At 42.2% G+C, this 22243-nt stretch overlaps 2 protein-coding genes across 13 annotated transcripts in view; both read right to left on the bottom strand.

The window, feature by feature from the left end:
- The window catches only part of FARP1 (FERM, ARH/RhoGEF and pleckstrin domain protein 1), a 175850-nt gene extending 175024 nt beyond the window's left edge, over positions 1–826 (bottom strand). For 8 of the 12 annotated variants that reach the window (XM_088667530.1, XM_035114373.3, XM_035114374.3 and 5 more), the window contains exon 1: positions 52–488. The gene's annotated coding sequence lies outside the window, so the exon portion shown is untranslated. Of the gene's footprint in view, positions 1–51; positions 489–578 lie in introns of those variants that run through there. The other 4 variants (XM_088667537.1, XM_088667540.1, XM_088667542.1 and 1 more) reach the window with 3 other exon arrangements.
- Positions 827–10436: 9610 nt separating this feature from the next.
- The window catches only part of IPO5 (importin 5), a 35145-nt gene continuing 23338 nt past the window's right edge, over positions 10437–22243 (bottom strand). The window contains exons 19-26 of the mRNA XM_035115138.3: positions 21608–21780; positions 19805–19916; positions 19187–19242; positions 15711–15833; positions 14897–15116; positions 14495–14723; positions 12986–13127; positions 10437–11166 (exon numbers count right to left, since the gene is read on the bottom strand). Of these exons, the coding sequence (XP_034971029.1) occupies positions 11080–11166; positions 12986–13127; positions 14495–14723; positions 14897–15116; positions 15711–15833; positions 19187–19242; positions 19805–19916; positions 21608–21780 (1142 nt within the window). The 3' untranslated portion in view covers positions 10437–11079. The remainder of the gene's footprint in view (positions 11167–12985; positions 13128–14494; positions 14724–14896; positions 15117–15710; positions 15834–19186; positions 19243–19804; positions 19917–21607; positions 21781–22243) is intronic.

Here is a 22243-nt window from a genome sequence, read left to right as displayed (position 1 = left end):
GAGGTCCGCGCGCCGCCCCTGCCCGCCCTCCCTCCCCAGTGCGCCCCTCACCGTGCGCGGCGCTCCTCCCGGGGCTCCCTCGCTCGCTGTGGTGGCGCAGGACGAGTCTGCTTGCGGCCGCCGAAGGGTCCGAGCCATTAAAGGATCCGGGAGGCGGTGTGGTGGCGGGGAGGAGGAGGAGGAAGGCAAGGGGAGCAGCAGCAGCGGCGGCGAGCGGGCGACGGGAACGAGGGCGCCATGGCTCTCCAGCTTCGCTCGCCTTTGCGCGCGGGGAAAGAGAAGCCAAAGGGTCAGGGGACCGGAGCCCCACCGACCCAGGAGCGGGAACCGAGCGCTGCTTCTGCTGCTACCACCGCCGCCGCTGCCTTCTGTTTCCCCTCCCACTCCCACTCCGGCCCCCGCCTCGAGGAAAGGCGCGGCGGCGAAGAGCCCCCTCCAGCGTCCGCGCGCCAGTCCTGCCCCTGCTATTGCTGTTGCTGCTGCACAGGCGGCCCCCGCCCCCGGCCGCCTTTCTTCTTCTACTCACGCGGAATAAGCGCAGCGCGCGCGCAAAGTCGCCCCCCCCCTCCAATACTCACCCTCCGCACAGAATGCGGGGCGGGAGGAGCCTTTTTCCCGCCTTCTCGCCAAGGGTCAACTCATGCAAGTCTCTAGTTTCGGACGCTTCCCCTCCTCGCTGCCCGAAGAGGCGCGGCGTGGCGGAGGCCACACAAGCGTCAGAAGGTCTCGAGGCGGCGCCGCCGTCGCGGGTTCAAGCCGAGCCACGAGGTCAACGGGAAGCTCAGTTCAGGCTCAGTACCTGTGAGGGGTACCGCCAACTGGAATAAAATATTGGGTGGGGGGTGGCCAGGTAAGCCCCGCCCCACACAATCGATCACATGACATGGCACACAAATACGCTATTCGAATGGAAACGCCCGTCAACTTTTTTTGGGGGGGGGGGCGGACCCGGGTCCTATAATAAATATTTTATTGGGGGGGAGCCCGAAGGGACGCCAGCCCCTAAGAGTTGGATCCTATAGTACCTGCATTGCAAAAATTAAAATTCCAGGTTCCTTTCAAACCATTATTGTCTCCAGGGCATAGGTGCCAACTCCCTGGGGTCCCAAGAACCCACAAAAATTCCCTATGAAGGGGCGAGGTTCCCAGAAAATTTTGTGCCAGGGGCATGCACACTGTATGGCACCCACAGTCATGGGGCCAAGTTTGTACTCCTCCAGGAAAATCAGACCCACCACTATCCGGAGACCTGAACCACAGTTTCTCTTCCCTTTCCCACAGTTCTGGGTTACTTACATCTTATAATGGCAACACACACAATCACAGAATTGGAAGGGACTCCATGGTCATGGGACCCAGGTGGCGCTGTGGTTAAACCACTGAGCCTAGGGCTTGCTGATCAGAAGGTCGGCGGTTTGAATCCCTGTGACGGGGTGAGCTCCCGTTGCTTGGTCCCAGCTCCTGCCAACCTAGCAGTTCGAAAGCACGTCAAAATGCAAGTAGATAAATAGGAACCGCTACAGCGGGAAGGTAAACGGTGTTTCCATGTGCTGCTCTGGTTTGCCAGAAGCGGCTTTGTCATGCTGGCCACATGACCTGGAAGCTATACACCGGCTCCCTCGGCCAATAATGCGAGATGAGCGTGCAACCCCAGAGTCGGTCACGACTGGACCTAATGGTCAGGGGTCCCTTTACCTTTACCTTTACCATGGTCATCTAGTCCAACCCCCTGTAATGCATTAATCTCAGTTAGAGCATCCATGACAGATGACCATCCAATCTCTGCTTAAAAACCTCCAAAGGAGGAGAGCCCACAACCTCCTGAGGGAGACCATTCCACCGTCAAACACCTTTTAGTGTCATAAAAAATTCCTGGTGGACCCGGATTTGTACTTTGCACATGGTCGTTGTGTTTGCCATTTCCCCAGCTCTAATGACTCACAAAAATGATGCTACAGTACTTGCAACAGCCTGCATGTCACCTACGGCTTTTGTCTTTTTCTTCACTACCGTATGTACTACTTAATACATATTCAATATGTACTACTGCTGATGATAGTGGTACTTGAGGCCAGTATCTATGGGAAGAAGGCTGATGGATTTTGTAATTTATTTACAAATATGCAGGTTGAGCACAGGTGGAGGCACCAGCAAACTTCACATGATTATTATGGGGGGGGGCGGATCCAGAGGAAACTACTCTGCCATCATCTAGGATGGTAATCAACTAAGCTTTACTCAGATTAGACCCATTGAACTAATACAAATATGGTCTTTAATTTCAATGGTCCACTTTGTTGGCTACAACCCCATGTTTCCTTGAGCCAACTTAGCTCCCAGGAGGAATGCTACTTGAATATCACCAGTTATCAACATTCTGTTGTCTGAGATGTTGACTGGGTCAGTCCCATACTGGTAGGCAGCCCCATTAACAGGAATCTGATAAGAAACCTATAACAACTTACTCCTCCTTTGTAGAGAAATCAGCAAAGAGATGTGCAAGCCACAACCCTAGAAAGGTAAATGGAAAGGCCACTAGCATAGATAGCTTTAAGAGAGGACAGACAAAAAAAGCCAAAAAAGCAAAGAACTATACTATCTGGTGTTTTTTATCAGTTAGTAGCTAAGACCCATGCGAACTAAATAGAATCTCCATATCTAGATACGGCAACCAACAGCAGGTCTATTGCCTCCTTGCCTTGCTTGTGGTCTTCCTGAAGTCATCTCGCCAGCCACTGTTGGGAACCAACTTTTTGACCTGGTGCAGAAGCATTTTTTTCTTAAAGTTTTACATTATGCCTGCATAGGCTGGTTATTGAATTTACACAATGGGACCATGTAAGATTGCAAGCCTGTCCTTATACTTTATGTGTGGGGCAATCCTAGACATATCCCCCCTCCCCGTATATATGTCCCACTGTGTTTGATGGGGCTCACTCCCAGGTAAGTGTGCACAGGGTTGCAGTCTTTATATGGTTGAAGTGAACGGCCAGCTTCATGGGAGCATTCATATTTTCTGAAACTGGATGTAAAATTTTGTACCCATGTTTTTCTTCCTGTTGGATGGAAGGAAGCTGGGCCTGTTTCTTTCACTTTTGATTTATTTTTTCCTCTATGGTCAAATGTGTGCCTCAAGAGCCAAGGACAAATAATATTATTGGTAAGTTAAGAACAGGCAGGGTGTGGTCCCAGGAGGTCTGGAAACTTCAATCACCTCCCCATTTTCCTTTTACCCTCCCCTCCACTTTGCTTACACAGTGTCCTGAACCCCAGACCTACCTAGCCAAGCCAAGGTCCATCAACATGGGCAGGTGAGCAAAAACAGGACCTCAGCTCTCTTCCCCCTTGTACTTTGCCTGCTGATTGCAGCATCTGGGCTTGATGCAGCAGGTGATCCTCACCTGTTCAAGCCTACTCCAGTTGAGGAATCACAAACCTCCTCCCAGAGCACTGTACCAAGGAGACCAAGGTCACCTGCCATCTTAATTTGCCCAGATGGGAAGGAGAGAGAGTTGTGGGCATTTCTGTGGCTGCAGGAATGCCTCAGAGAGGAAGATCAGGTACCCCTGAGGTACCCTTCCAGGGAGCATAAGATAGCCCCCCCCCCGGTTACAAAAGCCAAACAAAAAAACAGCAACCAGTGGCTGCTGTTATCCAAGGGGAAACAAATGAATCAGAAGCTTGCATGAAACAAAGACAATAAAAGGAAAAGAAAAAATCTGAATTACACTGTAAGTAGAAAGAGAAAAATGCTTCATGGTGGTTTTTGTTTTGTTTTTGCTACTATCCCCACACCTTTTTCTATTTTAATTAAAAGCTTCAAAACTGCTGAATAGAGGTACTGTAGTTAGTTAATTAGCCATCACACCATTCTACTTCTAAGCTAGAGGCTGGTGCTCCTGACTCCATTTCTAATCAGGAGACAAGTGGGATGCTTTAAAAATTAAATAAAGGTGTTTTGATGTCTAGTCTGTTTCACCTTGAAGTTCAGAACCTATAATAATATTTAGATGTAGAGACTAGCAAATTTTCAGTGGAAATATGTATTACAAAATATACTGTAGACCAGGCACCCCCAAACTTCGGCCCTCCAGATGTTTTGGACTACAATTCCCATCATCCCTGACCACTGGTCCTGTTAGCTAGGGATCATGGGGGTTGTAGGCCAAAACATCTGGAGGGCCGCAGTTTGGGGATGCCTGCTGTAGACAGTAAGTGATTAACCTGATGATGGTGGTTGTTGTTATGATATTTGTACAACTATGATGCTACCACCAAATTTCTCTGCAGGTTTTGTCTCATACCCTCCAGACTTTTGTGTTGCCATCATTGCTGAGTAGTTTCTGCAAATTCATGGATGTCTACTGACTAAAATATGGATTTTCCCTGTACAAAATCCAGAAAACGAACTATGCCTCCATGTAAGTCTGTCATTTAGTAGAAAACTGCCAACAAATTTGTTTTCTGGAGTCTGACACCCAGCTGCAATAAATTAACCTTTGCTATGTAATCCTAGCTGGTGGGCTGTGGCAGTGTTCACTGTGGTTGTGTGCCTCTTCCCAAACCCACCTTATTTTTGTATTTTTTTTTCTTTGCATTCTTCTCCCCTCTTTGTTAAGCATGTATCGGATTCATCAGCAAATATCCAGACCTGGTATATAAGCACAGGACTGCTCAGCCTGTTAGTCGAACTTAATCTGAACTGAAATACATTTTAAGTCATCATTTACTAGTCCCATTGACTTAAATGGGGAATGAGTTCAACTCAATCCAGACCTGTATATGCAGATAGAGAAACTGCCGTGGCATGTCAGCAAAGATGGATGATGTTACAGGAGAACAATCTGAACAAATGTGAATAAAATAATACCGACTACTATGATATTAATTTATTATCTGCATTCTGTGTTGACACATTTAAAAAAACTGCATCACATTAAAAACTGCATCACATTAAAAATTGCATCACATTAAAAATGGTTAGAAATTGTGAGCATCTCCTCTGCCCATTCTCTTTGGTTCTGCTCTTGAGTTTTCTCATTCTTCCCTGAGGTCCTCTAAAACACATGCCTCTTCCTAAGTTCTTTCAACTTCTATGTTTCCTGCATTTGTCTATCTTTCTACTCAGTCCCTCTAATACAGGCATCCCCAAACTGCGGCCCTCCAGATGTTTTGTCCTACAACTCCCATGATCCCTAGCTAACAAGACCAGTGGTCGGGAAAGATGGGGAAGTCCAAAACATCTGGAGGGCCGAATTTTGGGAATGCCTGCTCTAATACCACCGCAGTCCAGAGTATGATAGCTAAAGGCTCTCCTGTGACATCAGAGCAGCTCATCCAATCAGTGCTAGGGTGTCACCACCCCTACCACCAAATGCTTTAGTTTAGCAAAACCACAGTATCTAGAGGTAGGTAACAGGGCTGCAACCACCTTCCTCTCCTCACAATATATGTTGCTCCTCTAGTAATCTATGCTTTTTGTCATAAGCTTGACGGCTGTAACAGCAGGACATGGTCATGCACTGCTTTGAGCATGAGCAGATAAAGACTAGATTTGCCAGGGGTGTGTGTACATCCACTCAATCATCCCTTAAGCATCTGTCTGAATTACAGAGGTTCCAAAGAAGCAGAAAAGGATGGATGGGGAGGTTAATGGTCTCATTATTTCTGCTGTTGGTTGGTAACCTATTTCTGCCCCTCATTATGTTCTCCCTACTACAACCCACAGAGTGGGGAAGTGTATCAAAATAGCACATTGCAAGGATGGTTAGGAAGGCAATCCAAATGCTGCATGGCCAGAGCATCCTTGCAACGACATCAACGATTTAAAGAATGCACCTCTTGCAAGTTAAAATGCACATGTTATGCACACCAAGTAATTGAAAGGAACCATGGCCCATAGTCGTGAGTGCTATTAGAAGAAAATGCATTGGATTTCAGTCTGTAAACAATGAGGACTGATGCAAAAAATAAAAGTACTAGGCAATCCTTAAAGTGGGTAGCTGTTAGGCAGACCCGTAGCTATGGTGGGACTAACCAGGTTTTTTTGGCCCTGGGTGAAACTTCCAGAGGGGCCCCATTGAGACTCCCAGCCTGTGTGTGTGTATGCAAATGCATTTGGAGGGGGTTGCCAAACTGGGTTTTTGACCCAAGTGAAATAAAGCCTAGTTTTGCCCCTGCTTTAAGGAATTCAGGAGGCCCAAGTTTCATAAAAGTGGCTGTGGAAGAGCAGTTGTGCCTCAGAGATCAGTTGCTTCCCTACCAGAGAGAATAGTATGCCTGTAGAAGTCCAATTAGGTAAACGCCATTGGAATGCTGTCTCCTGTTCCCATTGTTTTATGCACTGACTTGCTGTTATTTTTGTTGATAATAGTTTAGAAACCATTTATTGTAATTGTTAAGAGTGAATTTATGTGCAATTATTATTTGCTGACATTAAATTTTATTATGAACCATTATATTCAAACGGATTATTGAATATTAATTTATTTGATAAGCTGCTTATTATAAAGTTGTTTTTATTATGACATTTTTGTGTTGGATCAGATTGTTATAAGGTGTGCAATCTTTGCTGTTTCTTCAACTTCATTGAAACAAATGAATGGTATGTGTCCCTCTGATGCAGAGTTAAGAGGAAAGAGAAGAAATGGACCAACCCGTATCATTTTAATCTGTTTTCCTTCTCTCTAATTTTAAAAGCTCCAGCCTTCAACTGGGGCTTGTGTCCTGTGAGGAAAGAGCCCAGTATGCTCCTCCAAAGAAAGACATGACATAACTGTAGAAAGATTAAACTTATAACTTTCCCGCTTATGGAGACAGAGGGTTAACCCACCCACTCATAAAAGAATGGAATAAGCATGTTTACTCATGAGCAAGTCCCCCTTCAATGGGGCTTACTCCTTCATAATAGTGTTTCGGGATTGCATCCCACACAGTACATGGAATTAATCAACACAAGAGCTCAGAATGGTAATTAGGTTCAGGTTTGGGGTTTTATTTTGTGTGTGTGTATATATATTGGTGGATTAGGGTGAGGACATATTACAGTAATGCTTAAGGAATGACAGAGGCAGCATTTCTCTGAAGCCAAACAGACATCCTGCCTCTCTCAAAGTAAGGTCCAGAAATGCGTTTTGTAGAGCTTTGGAATTCTGGAGTCTGCAACGCTGGCTGAACCATGCTGTGGAGAGCCATTGCCTACTGATGTCAGCAACACGCATTTTCAAAGTTTCTTGTATTTTTGCAACCTTAAAATGCCTGTGAAATTATTTTATTACGTGAAGGACACACACAGTGCAAGCCAGTACTTTTTTTTTTAAAAAAAAGATCTGAACTCAAGACCAAAGCGTCTGCTTTCTCCCTCGTTAGTAGCAAACCTCACTTCTCCAAAGCAGAGGCAGGATGCCCCTCATGTCTTCACAGTATAAGAGGAAGCTGTTTTTCAAAAACAAAAAAAACTGAGCATTTCCAGACTGCAATTCACATTGGGAGGGAAGCTTATCAAGACCCCACCAGGCACTTCACTAATTCAAGCCTTTGGCTGATTAATATCCTATTTCCCTTTATATGGGTCTGTGGGAAGTTAGGGTTGTTTGCTGTTTTGCTTTACTTATTTGGATGTTTTCATCCCCTATTTTATTCTGTGAACCACCCCGAGATCTTCTGATGAATGGCGGTACATAAATCTAGCAAATAAGTGACATAAACTTCAGCTTCCACCTCCTGAAAAAAGTGAAGAGTGCCTTCCCTCTTGCCCCATGAAGCACATCCCCTTTCAGAGCCAGAGAAAGATGCTTTCGAAATGCTTGGTGCAGAACTTTTTCCCCAGCCAGAACTCCTGATAACTCAGTTCTGGCCCCTCTCAGGTTGGCACCACTGCCATTTAAAGAGAACGGAGGAGTTCATGGAGAGTTATGGCACCTTTTTTTTCTAGAAAAAAAACACTGGCAAGGTGATATTGCTTTCTTCCTCCTCCTCCTCCCAGCAGAGTGTAGCGAATGGGCTTTCTATTCTCAGGGATGATGGACATGTGTTTTCCCCACAAGTCAGGGCCCAGCTGCTGTACTTTACCCCCAAAATGCAGTGTGTTATTTGTGCTTATAGGCAAAGGTAAAGAAATAAGGTATACTTGCTGACAAAACTGGAATGAACTAGGCCAGTTCCCATTCCTGCTGACTTCAAATACAAAGCCGTGCCCCGTTTTCATGCTACATGTTTGTGGAAATCATCTGTGGAAGAAATATTCTCAAATTCCTTTACAAAATTCCTGTTTTCCATATCTGATCACAGTATTGCATATGCATGTTCCTATTTAAGGTGTACCTCTCTAAAATGGCATCCCTCTAGTGGCAAGAAAAGATACAACGGAAACGTCTTTAATTTCAACAGTTTTTAAGACTAGTACAATTTCACAAGGAATTTCACAGCTGGATATTATTCAGGTATTGCTCATTAACCATCCATTTATCACACAGACTGTTTTGAAAACATGTGCTAGGATGGCCTATTTTTATTGATCAGAATAGCCTTTGGAAGAAAAAAAGAGCTTCAAAAATCAGCAATGATTACCATTATATGGAACATACAGCATTATGAACATGGATATTTGGATCAGAGCATGCTTCATTGAAATAGTCTCCTCACATTATTCAATCTTTGTATATATTGGGTCAGGCTTATTTGTGTCATTTTTTGAGCAATTCAAGGTGTTTAACTGAGCGTTCCATACAAGTCAAAATTGGGAAAGGGCGCTTCACCGTGAGTTTGTATTGTGAGCCAGGGAGAGAATGCATGTACCAGAACATGGGAGTTGCACGAGAGTACAGGAACCTGAGGACCATTTTGAGAATTCTTGAAGAAACTATGTTATAAAACACACAAAAAGCAGGACAGCACTACCACGCTTCCTTCTGAACCTATAGCAGACAGATTTTCAAGACGCCAGATTCTACTCCAAGTGGACAGCATAGAATATTAAAATGCTTTGTTCTGCACCAATATTTTTGCAGTGAGATTTAAGTGCAATATTAAAGAACAGGGGTCAAATACAATATGGCAAAAATATGGCAATTTCTGCAACCTTTTCCCATGTAAGTTTGGGTATTCATTTTTAGTGAAAGAAAATCATAATGCTGAAGCAAGCCATAACTATGATATTCTTGCTCCCTGTGTAGTCTCAACATTTAAGATGATCATGTTGGTACTTTGTGCCATAAAGAATCAATCCATTATCCTCTCCATAACTTAATCTTAATCTGCGGGAGCATTTGAGCAGAAGTATGGATATAAAGATTTCTGTATGGTGTAAAATACAGACTGTTAAAACAAAAAATCCACTGTTGTAGCCATTATTAGAAGAGCCTAGCAGCACTGTCTATTCTAGAGAGGAATGAATGAGAGGTGGTCCCAAAGCTCAGCATTTCATGTGTTTACACAGATAGGAAGTAGCTCAATTCTGGAAGTTTTAGTGACATTACAATGCATGTCTCTATGAAGGAGCTGGCATGAAGGCAAATAGTAGCTATTGCATATACCAAGTGGCAGCAGCCTGAAGTGTCTATGCAGGAGAGATGCCCAAAATGAACAATTATTTAAAAATACTGTCTAAAACAGAAGACAGAGGTGGAACCTGTTTCTTTTGTAAGAAATAAGCCTTTTCCTTCCTCAAAAGCACTGGGATTAAATAGAAACATTTCTCTTTCATCATGGTACCAGATGATTAACCATGAACTAGAAAAGTCCATTCTTCAGGCCTTGACAAAAACAAGTACTGTGAATTTTTTAACTTAAAATATATTGTGGCATGAGTTTTTGTAGGTCAGACAGAAGATCTAGACACACCTGCTATTGTGGTCTCTTTATGTAGTGTTTCAACTTTTCTGTTTCAGTTGTCAAAGTCAGATTGAATTCGTTTACAGTGCAATCATGTGTGTGCTTACTCAAAAGTAAGTCCTAGTGGTTTTGAGTCAAGCATAGCCCTTTCCTGTTCCTTGGGACACCATAGAACAAAATCAAATACTTAAAGTACTGAAGATCTCATATTAAAAAGGCCCATAATGAAGCACTACGCAGAACAGTGCTTAGGTCACATCCCCTCTATCAAAATATGTTACCAATTCCATTTTGAAAAGAAGCTTTGTATGTGTGCCGATTTACGAAGACTGGGCAATTCTATTCAGCAATCATTCTGTTGCTAAAATGCACATCTCGGAAAATATGGAATCAGGTCAAAACAAGCAAACAAAAAGACATATGGAGAACATGAAAGTACCCTAAGAAGTGGATTCTTAAATCTCTACACACTGAAATACGAAGACTGAAAAAACATGATTACAGACCAAGCATTCTGAGCACGACATGTTGTACTCAGAAAAGTAAACAATTATTTCCACTGAAGGCAAACAAGAGACCACACAGCACTGGACTTTTACACAAGCTTTGATTGTATTTCAATGTCATTTATTGAAGGAGTGGATGAGATACTGTCAGACATGCCAAAGACACTTCACATTCAAGGGCTGAGAGCTCAATGGCTTTCTTCATTGAGTCGCTACACAAGCCTGTTTCAGAGAACTGAATGCGATATCGATGAAGTCTTCATGCTCGATGTTGCCGTCAGTTTATAGTCTCTTAATCTACTTGGTTTGGTGGGCAGAAGGGTGTTTTCTACCCTACAAAAATACTCACACTCCAATACATGTTAACACTAGAGGGTAAAAATGCCTGTAATCTGTTATAATGGGTGTCTACTGAATACCTGGTCTTAAAAGCTGTTTTAATTAAGTTTATGCCTAATGGAAATTCATCTTGTTTCCCTTTCACCATCATGTGGTTGGTTCATACCATTAAAAAAATACTCTTCAGTGCTACTGCAGGTTTTACAGGGAGCTCCTTCAGTGCTGATGGGTAGAAATTCATTGCAACACCATTTGAAACCGTTTCTTCCTGCTGCCACTGCTTGTAGGTTGCAGAATGGCCTACATGCACTACAGTTTTCTCTCTTAAAAACAAAACAAAGAAACCTAAACCGAAGGGTAAATGTTTATTTGGAGTTTTCTTGTGGATGATAATTAAGGCCCTTTACGCAGAGTTCAGGAGCTCCTGTATGGCTGCCTGCTGTTCTGCATTGAGCTGAGATATGCATTCTGTCCACAAACCTCCAGAAGTCTACAGAATGAAGGAAAAAATAGTGGGTAAGTTAAACATGCATATTAATAACTACCTAGTAGGAACTTTAGAAGACACCCTTCCATACAAAACCTTTCCCACTCTTAAAAACCTTCAACTTATTTTGCTAAGTGTGCTCAGGTGTGTGGAGGTAAGACAACATTAAAAAGTTTAAAATGAGTGGACTGGAACACAACAGCTAAAAAGTACTAAATACAGCTAAAATAATAAGCATTGCTAACATTCTTTTAGAGATTCACTTTCTTCTGGAGCAGGAACAAGAATCAGAGGCTCTCTAGATGTTACTGGATTTCAGCTTCCATTAATCCCAGCCAGCATGCCAGTCAAGGAGCATGTGAGCTGGAATTCAACAACATCTGGAGGGCCACAGATTCCCCATCTCTGTTCTAGAGAAAGTGTATGGTGATTCTTAGACACAAGACTGGAAAGACAAGGAATAAATTAACCAGGGTAAGAAGGACAAAACCACAGCAAAAACGTGGCAAGCTACTTTCCAGAATCCCCCTTTCTTTTGGTTTTTGCTGAATCGCAAGATCTGCAATCTTATTCGCCTTGTTTATCTTCTCCCAGCAGAGTAGATTATGCTTTACAACCCTACTAAGACATGTGCATTCCTTCTACTATTTACTGCCTGTAAATTGTGTTTATATGCCACACAAATCACAGCAAGCTCTGGGCCACTGGACGGTGGCTATTATTCAAAATGAAATGTCTTCCAGTCCGAGATACTGCCACTTTTGAGGGAAATGTTACAATTCTGACAAGTGACAAAATAACGTTACACATCAACCTGGTTTGCATGTCATGGTAAGCCGGCATATGGCTTACCGTGACTGCTTGCCATCTGCTTTGCTTCTCTCTGAACTTTTTAGGTTAGTGCAGAACAGCAGCTAAGTCAAGGTTTGGCTTAGCATACCATCCCAGTTTACAATTGTGGTTATTAATTAATTAATTAATTAATTAATTAATTATCCTTCCTTCACTCTTAGGGTCCCAGGGCAAGGCCACAACATTAGAACACAATATTCAAAAGAGTTTAAAACAACTTAAGTCACAAAAATAAGGTGGGTTTTAAAAATTACCCCTCAAATGTCGAATGCCAAGGTAAAGAATTATGTCTAAATGAATGAATGAATAATAATAATAATATACCTTGCCCACGTGACTGGGTTTCCCCAGCCACTCTCGGCAGCTCCCAACAGAATATTAAAACATGATAGAACATTAAAAACTTCCCTAAATAGGGCTCCCTTCAGATGTCTTCTAAAAGTCAGATAGTTGTTTATTTCTTTGACATCTGATGGGAGAGCATTCCACAGGGAAGGCGCCACTACCAAGAAGGCCCTCTGCCTGGTTCCCTGTAACCTCACTTCTCACAGGGAGGGAACCACCAGAAGGCCCTCAGAGCTGGACCTCAGTGTCCAGGCTGAACGATGGGGGGTATACCGGGCCAAAGCCGTTTAGGGCTTTAAAGGTCAGCACCAACACTTTGAATTGTGCTCAGAAACATAAGAGCTCTTTGTTAAGATCTCTCCTCTTAAACCAGTTATCCCCAAACTTCGGCCCTCCAGATGTTTTGGACTACAATTCCCATCATCCCTGACCACTGGTCCTGTTAGCTAGGGATCATGGGAGTTGTAGGCCAAAACATCTGGAGGGCCGCAGTTTGAGGATGCCTGTCTTAAACCATGACCTATAACCACAGGAGAAACCCTGACACACATTTGTTTGTGCTAAGCCAGGGTTTGGATTGGTGAGATGTGAAAATGCAGACATGAAAATATTAATTTGCATTTACCTGCACTTGCCGAACTACGTTAGCCAGTCGTTTGGTGCATGGATCTCCACGCTTCATAGCTTCGTTCATTTCACCATCCGCAATTATACTGAATATTTTGGGCAGATTAGAATTGTTGGGGCCCAAAACAATGGGATGATTACTGTTGGAAAGGCAAAAGAGAATTTAAATTAGCTAGCATTAACACTATAAAGGTTTCTAGGTACATAACACAACAGCTTTAATGGAGAGTATTATATTCACATTCCAGGTTGTCATCATTGGTGTCCTAAATATTTTCTGTTCTTCCCTCCTCTTTTTTCTGCTTCTGTCTTATTTTCTAGCACACCCTGGAATCTCCCTAGTTTGGCCTTCCTTTTTTCCTAGCAACCAGAAAGCATCTTTTCTGTGGTGGGCTCATCTGAGGTCAGGTACTCCCTAGGAGTTATTTTCTACAGATGCTGCTACACAGTAAGTGCAGGTAGATGCTATTTTCTAAACATATTCAGGATTCTGATCTCTGGATGAAGGAAATTAATCTAAACTGGGTTAACTACTCTAAATTTCATCTACCTTATTAAGACTACCAAAACAATAAATGGGCAATAAACATGTGAGGCAGGTTTGTTCCCTTTGATATCCAGCAACACGTTAAACTGTCACTCTCTACAGATGTTCCATAAAGATCTACCATGTTGTACTAATATTTATTACACTACACACGCATAAAACATAAACTCAAGATAACAGATATATGTAATATGTTTTGTGTGGAATTATTAACCTGGGTAACAGGGTCAAATATGTTAATTGGCAGCTATTTGTTGCTTATTTTTTTAACAGTAACTTTATGTGAAGCCCCTCTAGGAAACTCTTTTCTGCTGTACATTTTTAAACTTTAAAAAGGTGTCAACGTTATCATACAATTATTGTGTTATCATGGGCCAAAGAAAGACATGAGGGGAACTCTCATCCCTTTATTTTCCAACTGTGGCACTGAGGAAGTTAATCCTTTGGCTTATGGGTACACCATGACAGCTATCTGCCAAATAGAAACAGAGGTGGACAATATAATTATTAATCTCCATTGCCTTGACTTGTTTGATTAAAAGTATAAGTGTTCACTGCAGACACATTATCAAGGATTGTTTCATTTTCACATTTGAGGAGTACAGTCGTACCTTGGTTTTCAAACGGCTTAGTTGCCGAACAAATCGGCTCCCGAATGCCACAAACCCGGAAGTGTGTGTTCCGGAAGCCGAACACCCGACGTAGCTTCCGCTTGAGTGCAAGAAGCTCCTGCAGCCAATTGGAAGCTGTGCCTTGGTATTCAAACCGTTTTGGGAGTTGAATGGACTCCTGGAACGGAGTAAGTTTGAGAACCAAGGTACTGCTTATATGGAAACTGAAATAAAATCTAAACATGTAATGCCTAGAAATAAAAATTGTGGCCAAATGTTACACTTCACACACACACACACACAGAAATCAGTCTTAACCTTTATGGCTCAAGCAGTGTTTGCTTCTTACCTCTCTATTAGGTCACACAAATAATTGAAAGTATGAACAGCTTCTTCTTTGTCTTCATGCAGTGGCAGCCATGATAACCAATGAGGCAGGACTTCTTCAACATTCATACAGTCAGGCTTAAACTTCATGATCTTCCCAACTGCTGAAATGCAGTTTTCTGTCGCGTTGATATTCTCTTTGGTTTTGGCATCTGCTGATTGAATAACTCTCACCAGCATTGGAAGGGCCTCTGGTAATGCCAATATTTTTTTGGGGGGAGGAAACACACTGCATTATAATACTTGAATGTTTTTGGCAAAATTACACTTTCTAGTAGAGCTGTCAAATTGGCAGCCTACAGGTCTGAACAGGTTACATATGCAAAAGATAAAATATGTGCCAGATATATAGCATGTAAGATACCTGTGCAGAAAGGCCGATAATTGTCCCCGCCAAATTGTGCCATGACGCCAATACCATATGCAGCTGCTTGTCTAACCTCTGGGCTATTGTCACATATTGACTGTAGCATTGGTCTCAAGAAGTATTCTGCATATTTGAATGAGGATGGGCTGCAGTGCTCTATGACATCATCAAAAATGCATAAACCCCACTGCCTGTCTGGCCAAGGCCTATGTGGGCACTGTAAAGGGAAAAAACCACATAATCAGCATTCCCTCCATCTATTTGAAGGTTGTCACTTGTCCTCCCATCTCATTACATCTAGAGCAGGTAGCTTGTTGCCTAAATTACCACTCCTTTAGAAACCCAGATTGCCCTAGATTCCTAATCTACCATTATTATTTAGTATTTGCCTAGCCCTAAAGCACTGAAGAGGCTTCATATACATTTTGAAGGCTTACAGGGGCCATCACCCCACAGCAGTTTAACAATTGCTTGCTTCTTGAGAAAAACTCACTGTAAATATGCCAACACTATTTACAAAACAAAAGCCTATCTTCACTGCTCCAAGTTACTCTTTACCCTTAATGTTTTGCTACCCTCTTGTTGCAGTGTTTATGTGCAAATGCATATACCAGCATTACATTTAGTGTCAAGGGAAAAGCTGCACAGAATTATAGCCAATAAGCTATTGAAATAATTTCTTATAAATGTTGTACCTAAGCATCATTGTACAAGGAGACTTCCCTGACCCACCCTCCCACAGTTGACAATATTAATTTGAGGGTCCTCTGTGCCATTCCAAATCAGTCTTGAGGAGCTCCAGGATACTTACAATTAAGTTGACAATTTGTGGCAGTAGCTGTTCAAACCATGGTAACACCTTTGACTTGTAGCTGCTGAATATTGAGTGCAAAATATCTGACACTTTAGTCAGAATGTAGACATCACTGTCGTGCTGATAAAGGGAAAAAAGGCAATGGAATCAGCATCTACCATTTTGGATGATGTTGAATGATGGATCTTAACATTTTTACAATTTCAGGGTGGCATGCAATGCTGTCTGCCAACTTATACAATGGGACTTCTGCAGATCCCTGAAGCTCCACAGTGTCGTCCCCCCTCCCACAAATATCTACTTGATGTAGGGGGAGGTGAGGAAGAAGCCCTGTTGCATGGCTACATGCCTGCTCATGCTATGTTGGCTCTCACCATCAGACTAGAACTTGGCATTTTCCTAGCAATGACATCTTATGGAAATGGCAGGGAGAAGAGAATATTCTAGGCTAAAAAATATTATATCACTCATTTTATCCAGGTCAGTATTAGAGGTTCCCCTCCCCCTTCTCTCTCACCCTCAACAGAACCTGTTTCTCACGGTTACCACTATTTGTTATAGCCCTTTTCCCCACTCACACAGCTTCTTCCTATAGCTAGCCACCTGCATTTTCCTACACTGAAGCCCAAGCCCAAGATGTTTGATTTCCTTGCTTCCACAAGGGGTTGCTGAGCTTCTACAAATGCTTAAACTGCAACAGAGTAAGCTGCACTCCATGGAAGAATGGTTATTGGTATAATCTTGCCAAATGAGAAGGAAGATCTTGCTACACATCAGGTGCAATTGTGAAAAAAGTGTCATCTGTATTCACCCTTCCTCCCCTCACATTAAAATAACTGCCATTTCCTCAGTCATCTCACCAATTCTTTTCAATCCCAGTGCATGGCTGAGAGGCGAAGAACACATCTATTGTAACCAACATGCATACTCATGAACCAGCCAGGACCTGAAATTCAGTCACTGCTTATATAGTAATACTAATGCTTTAGAATTGACTGCTTTGATTCAGATACCCACTGTTAATAAAACCAGTTAGGCTTTCCATGAGCAAATAAAAGTACCTGCATCAGTTTGTCCAAACATGAGAAGAATTTAAACTACAGCTGAATATTAATCTTACAGAAAGCTTGGCCAAAATGTGACTTAAGTATCCTTCTTTGAAATTAGCTGAATGTCTATCCAATGAACCTTCCAGAACTCAGCGAAGGCTTGACCGATGTAAAGGAAGGCTGATGGTACTTGTCCTGGTTTTTAAAGTTTGTGACTCAAACCCTAGCCCTTCCAGTATAGACAGTCCCTCGTCCATCAGAAGAAAATGGGGGAAAGGGGAACAGCCCTTAGAAAGAAACGGCCAGCATACCAGCAGCTTTACATTGGAAACCAATGAAAAGAGAAAAAGAAAACAGCCAAATGGATATTCACTTGGGAATTTCTTTCAGAGACCACTCTGCAAGATAGGTTATACTCCTATCAAAGTTGTTTATTATTTTGCATTTACACACTAGTGTGCTAACATTTTGAAATACTAAAAAACTGATCAAGACTGCATCTAACACCTGCTTTGGAAGAACTCACCTGGAAAACACTGGGTTAACTCTGTCCCCCCCCCATTACATAACCCCAATCCCAGTTCAGCTAAGAAATCTGTAGAACCACCGATTGAGGTAGAACAGCACAAGCTGCCCCCTCACCCAAAAGCAGTGCCATTACTGTACCCTTTCACGACAACTCCCTGGGCCATGGAAAACAAAGACCCAACAAGTGCTTTTTGGAAGGGATTAAATGTACCTTGACAAAACCAAGGCAAGCATTATGAAGGAGAGCCCTGCAGATATTGTAAACAGACTTAAACTTGGAAATAAATACCATGGTCATAGGCTTCCGTAATGCATGCCTTAATCCACCATGATAAAGGTATCAACGTTTCTGTCGTATTAATCCACAACCGGAAAGTAATTCAATATCCGATCTGAAACAACTTGTCATGGACTTCCAGCACAACCTTATGCATGCTTACTCAGAAGTAGACCCTACATCTTACTCAGAAGTCCCCTAAAATAGTTGCTGTTGGCAGGGCTGCATCTGCCTGATGATGAAACCAAACTTGGTTTCTAAGACTGCTTACAGCAATGTATAATAAAATCTAAATGTAATATTTTAATGGATACCAGATAGTTGCCACAAAGATGGAAATGCTGCGACCGCTGGCAGATATCAAGCAAATTTGTGGTTGCCAAATCCAGAGTCTCATCCTTGACATGCATCCCAAGGCAAGGGATAATACCCCTCTTCCTCAGTGTTACATTTCAAAATGGAGAGGCAATACAACCTGGCAGCCTAACCCAATTACAGGGACATTCATCTGTTCAAAGCTAGAGAGGAATCGTGGGCTGTATTTTCGTGCACAGACTTTCCAAAGTGCATCAGAAACACAGCAACTCCCCAGGAAGGCTGGGCTTCATTAATTTGCTTCTGTGTCTCTGAGGCGAAAACAAGCTATGCTTCTTCCAATCTTGAAGTCACTGGAATTGCGCAGCACTTTGAAGGTGCTTTGAGTGCTTCCAGGGTGCTGCGCCAACAGTGGGGATGATCTCCATCCCTATTAGTAAAGTACTTGCCACGACAAATGGAATTGTGGAACCCTGGGCACCAGTTCTCTAGGACTGGGCCCCAAGGAACAGTATCAGGAAGAGATGGCCATATTCGTGTGTGTGGTTGTGTACGGTCAATTTCCTGTCATAAGATCAGTAAGCACTGGCTCCATCAAATCATGGCCAGTCCTACATTGTTCCCAACATGATCTGGATGTTTCTGTAGATTCAAGTTAGTTGCTAGGCCTAGAGTCCTACTGAAAGAAACAGCCTGTGATCTACTGCCATAGTTGGAAGCATGCCAGAAGGGTGTGACGTTCCCCCAAACAGTCTCCTATCAATAGTTACTACACAATCTACAGTGGTACCTCGACTTACAAACGACTCGACAACCGAATTTTTCAACTTACAAATGGGGCAAATGGCCGCACGCTTATGAATTTCTCGATATCCAAACGGAATGTTTAGATAGGGTTTTTTCGACTCACGAATTTTTAGATGCGGTTGCTTCAACTTACGAATTTTTCTGTTTCCAATGCATTCCTATGGGAAATCGCGTTTCCAATGGCGCTTTTCCACTTACGAATTTTTCGACCTATGAAGGTGCCTTCGGAACGGACTAAATTCGTAAGTCGAGGCACCACTGTACTTTATTCCAGCATGTTGTGGAGTGGCACCTAAGAGAATCTAGAAAGTGTGTCACCTTTGCACTGCCTACCCAAGACTATTAGGTATTTACTTGATAGAAGCTTCCCAAAGAACATGAAAATTATCTGCAAATCGGGCATGAGGAAAAGCGATAGCACCATTTCATACTGTTATATAATATGAAATGGCTTCTAAGAATATTCTATTTGTGAAGACAACCAACAGAAGACTTACTTCATCTTGCAGTGACTCTTCAACTTGCTCATCGTAATCTTCATCTTGCCTTTTCACTAATTAAAAAGCAAATTGTTAATGTATTAGCATGGCTGCTTTCAGAAATGTTCAGGCTTGCTGCAAGAAGAAAGATGTAGAAAAGGAGCAGAGGGCAATTATTTGGTAGATCAACCCAAGGGACGGGAGATTTGCTCTAAAAAGGATAGAAGGACCTTTGGATGATGACGTGCAGCAATAAATGGCAACCTATCCCGATACAAGTTAAGGTAGTTTCATGTTTCTAGAAGGAATTTTAATTGTTCTTATTCAGCTTGGAAATTCTGAATATTTAGCAGAATATTAAATACCTGAAATAAATATACTAAAATAAGAAAAAAGCTGTATCAAGCTTTACTCAGAAATATTGCTGTAGCTACTGAGATATAGAATTATCATCTTGTTTAAGGAATTTAGTGCTTTCTTGGGCTGGCACTTGACAACAGTGTTTAACAATGGTATAGGTTGTGGTTCACCATACATATTACTTATTTACCTCTTTTTTGTGAACCATTGTTAGTAAAATTTAGCTGTGCCTTGAGAAATATTTGGATGACATTAAGCACCCTTAATTAAGCTTACCTTGCCTTAATTCTTGATTTTTAAAGTGCTCTTCCAGTTTTCCTTTCAATATTCCCCCAAGTTCTTCAAAGTGTTCATTGTTAAGGCAGCCATCTCCCATTACTTCAATACACTAATGAAATAAAAGTTCATCAGCTTGAAAAATGATGTTCAAACAATTTCAAGTAACACTTTCCAAAACACTCTATATCTAATAAAAAATAACTAACCATATTATTTACATCCCACCTTTCCTCCAAAGAACTCAAGCTGGTATACCTGCTTCTCCCTACTTCATTTTATTGGCTATATTACAAAGCTTGTGTAAAATATTAATAGTATGAGCTTTAAATAAATTAAATTTCCCTTTTATTGCTTTTAGATTATGAACAAACATTGCCACAGGCATGATCTTAGAAAAGTCATTCCTTCTTGTGAAAGAATTGTCTTCTCAAAGATTACCCGCTATGCTTATGGTCTTTTGTAAGTAATTGCATTAAAAATAAATTTTAAATCAATCAATCCTCGACAGGGACTTTCCATGCACTAATCAAATCACTTAAATTGCAAACTACATAAATATCTAAATCTACCTAATTTGGATTACCAGTTTTTAATGCAAGGCTAGGTAAAGGTAAAAGGACTCCTGGCCATTAAGTCCAGTCGCGGACGACTCTGGGGTTGCAGCACTCATCTCGCTTTACTGGCCGAGGAAACTGGCGTTTGTCCACAGCTAGCTTCTGAGTGAGTCATGTGGCCAGCATGAGTAAGCTGCTTCTGGCAAACCAGAGCAGCGAACGAAAACGCCATTTACCTTCCCACCACAGCGGTACCTATTTATTGACTTGCACTTGACGTGCTTTCAAACTGCTAGGTTGGTAGGAGCAGGGACCGAGCAACGGGAGTTCACCCCGTTGTGGGGATTCGAACTGCTGACCTTCTGATCGGCAAGCGCTAGGCTCAGTGGTTAAGACCACAGCGCCATCCACGTCCCAATGTAAGGCACTAAAGGTAAAGGGACCCCTTACCATTAGGTCCAGTCGTGACCGACTCTGGGGTTGCGCGCTCATCTTGCATTATTGGCCGAGGGAGCCGGCGTATAGCTTCCAGGTCATGTGGCCAGCATGACAAAGCCGCTTCTGGCGAACCAGAGCAGCACATGGAAACGCCGTTTACCTTCCCGCTGTAGCAGTACCTATTTATCTACTTGCACTTTGACGTGCTTTCAAACTAAACAGTGGGAACTAGGAGTTTTCATTCACTAACAATTTAAACTTTAACAACCTTTCGCTGTTGCATCAGTTTTGTAAGAAAACTGGCAAGTTTGTTTGACAACTTGATGTCTTTCAAAAGAAATTGACAAACAATATAATCTTAGTAACAAGGCACCTAAAGTTGATTGCTAAATATACTCTGCTTCACAATGGTAATACTGCTCTGCCTTTGCACAAAAATTCTTAGACAATAACTGTATTCTTGGTTTGAAAGCTTGGGAATATATAGCGATCTCCAGGTTCATCTTTTCCTCTTCCCTTCGTCTCCATTAGAGGCAAACAGAACTTTTTGCTTTTAGTTAGTGGTTAGTGCTTTGCTACAAAAGGTGATTTCTAATTGCTTCTTGTAAGGAGGGGGAGTGTGAGCCTTCTTGTAAGGAGGGGGAGTGTGAGCTCCTTGCACCTGCTTATCCAAATTCAGATAAAACAGGAGCACTAGGACAACATGAAAATCATTAATTTAAATTCTGTTTTATTTCTCCTTACTGAAAATATAACATTTTCTATTCAGAGAGACAGGAAAGGTAGCTCATGCGAAGTAAACTATTACCTTGGCAAAAGAATGCATTATTTCTGACAGTACATCTGAGTCAGGTTCTGTCCCTATGGCCTTGATAAGGGCATCACACATAAAATGCCACATCTGGGTGAGGTATTCTGGGCCACGAACTCTTGCACATTCCAGGAGCAAAGGCATAGATTCTGCAGCTGCCACACGAACACGTTGAATTCATTAAGGTAAATGACTGCCAAACATTTTTTTTACCAGTGTCAGACAACTACCAACCATATAGTTTCCTTCTTGAGACTATGATCGAATCCCACTTTTCCCAGTTCAGGATTCGATTTTAAATTACACTTAAGCATAGAACATTATATACCTGTTACAATTTGATTCCACTCAATGAAGTAAAAAACAAACGAAGTAGAGCACACTTTAGAAATCTAGGTAAACAATATTGATTCCTGGATTACATTTTGGACAACTTGGAAGGATAAATGGTATAGTGCTTAGCAATTTTACATTTGAAAAGGTGTTTAAATATTGCCTATCCTTTCAAAATGAAGGCAAATTAGTAAAACACCTCCACGTAATGTTCAAAACTGGTGGTGTGATCCTTCAATGTTGCCTTAGCTGAATATAGGCCTTTGCATCATTGCAGCTAAATTAGAATCCTATACACCA

This window comes from Zootoca vivipara, chromosome 4, assembly GCF_965207765.1.
Source record: "Zootoca vivipara chromosome 4, rZooViv2.hap1.1, whole genome shotgun sequence".
NCBI classification, from domain to species: Eukaryota; Metazoa; Chordata; class Lepidosauria; order Squamata; family Lacertidae; genus Zootoca; species Zootoca vivipara.
Note: the sequence above shows the minus strand (reverse complement) of the source record. Positions and strands in the feature narration are given on the sequence as shown.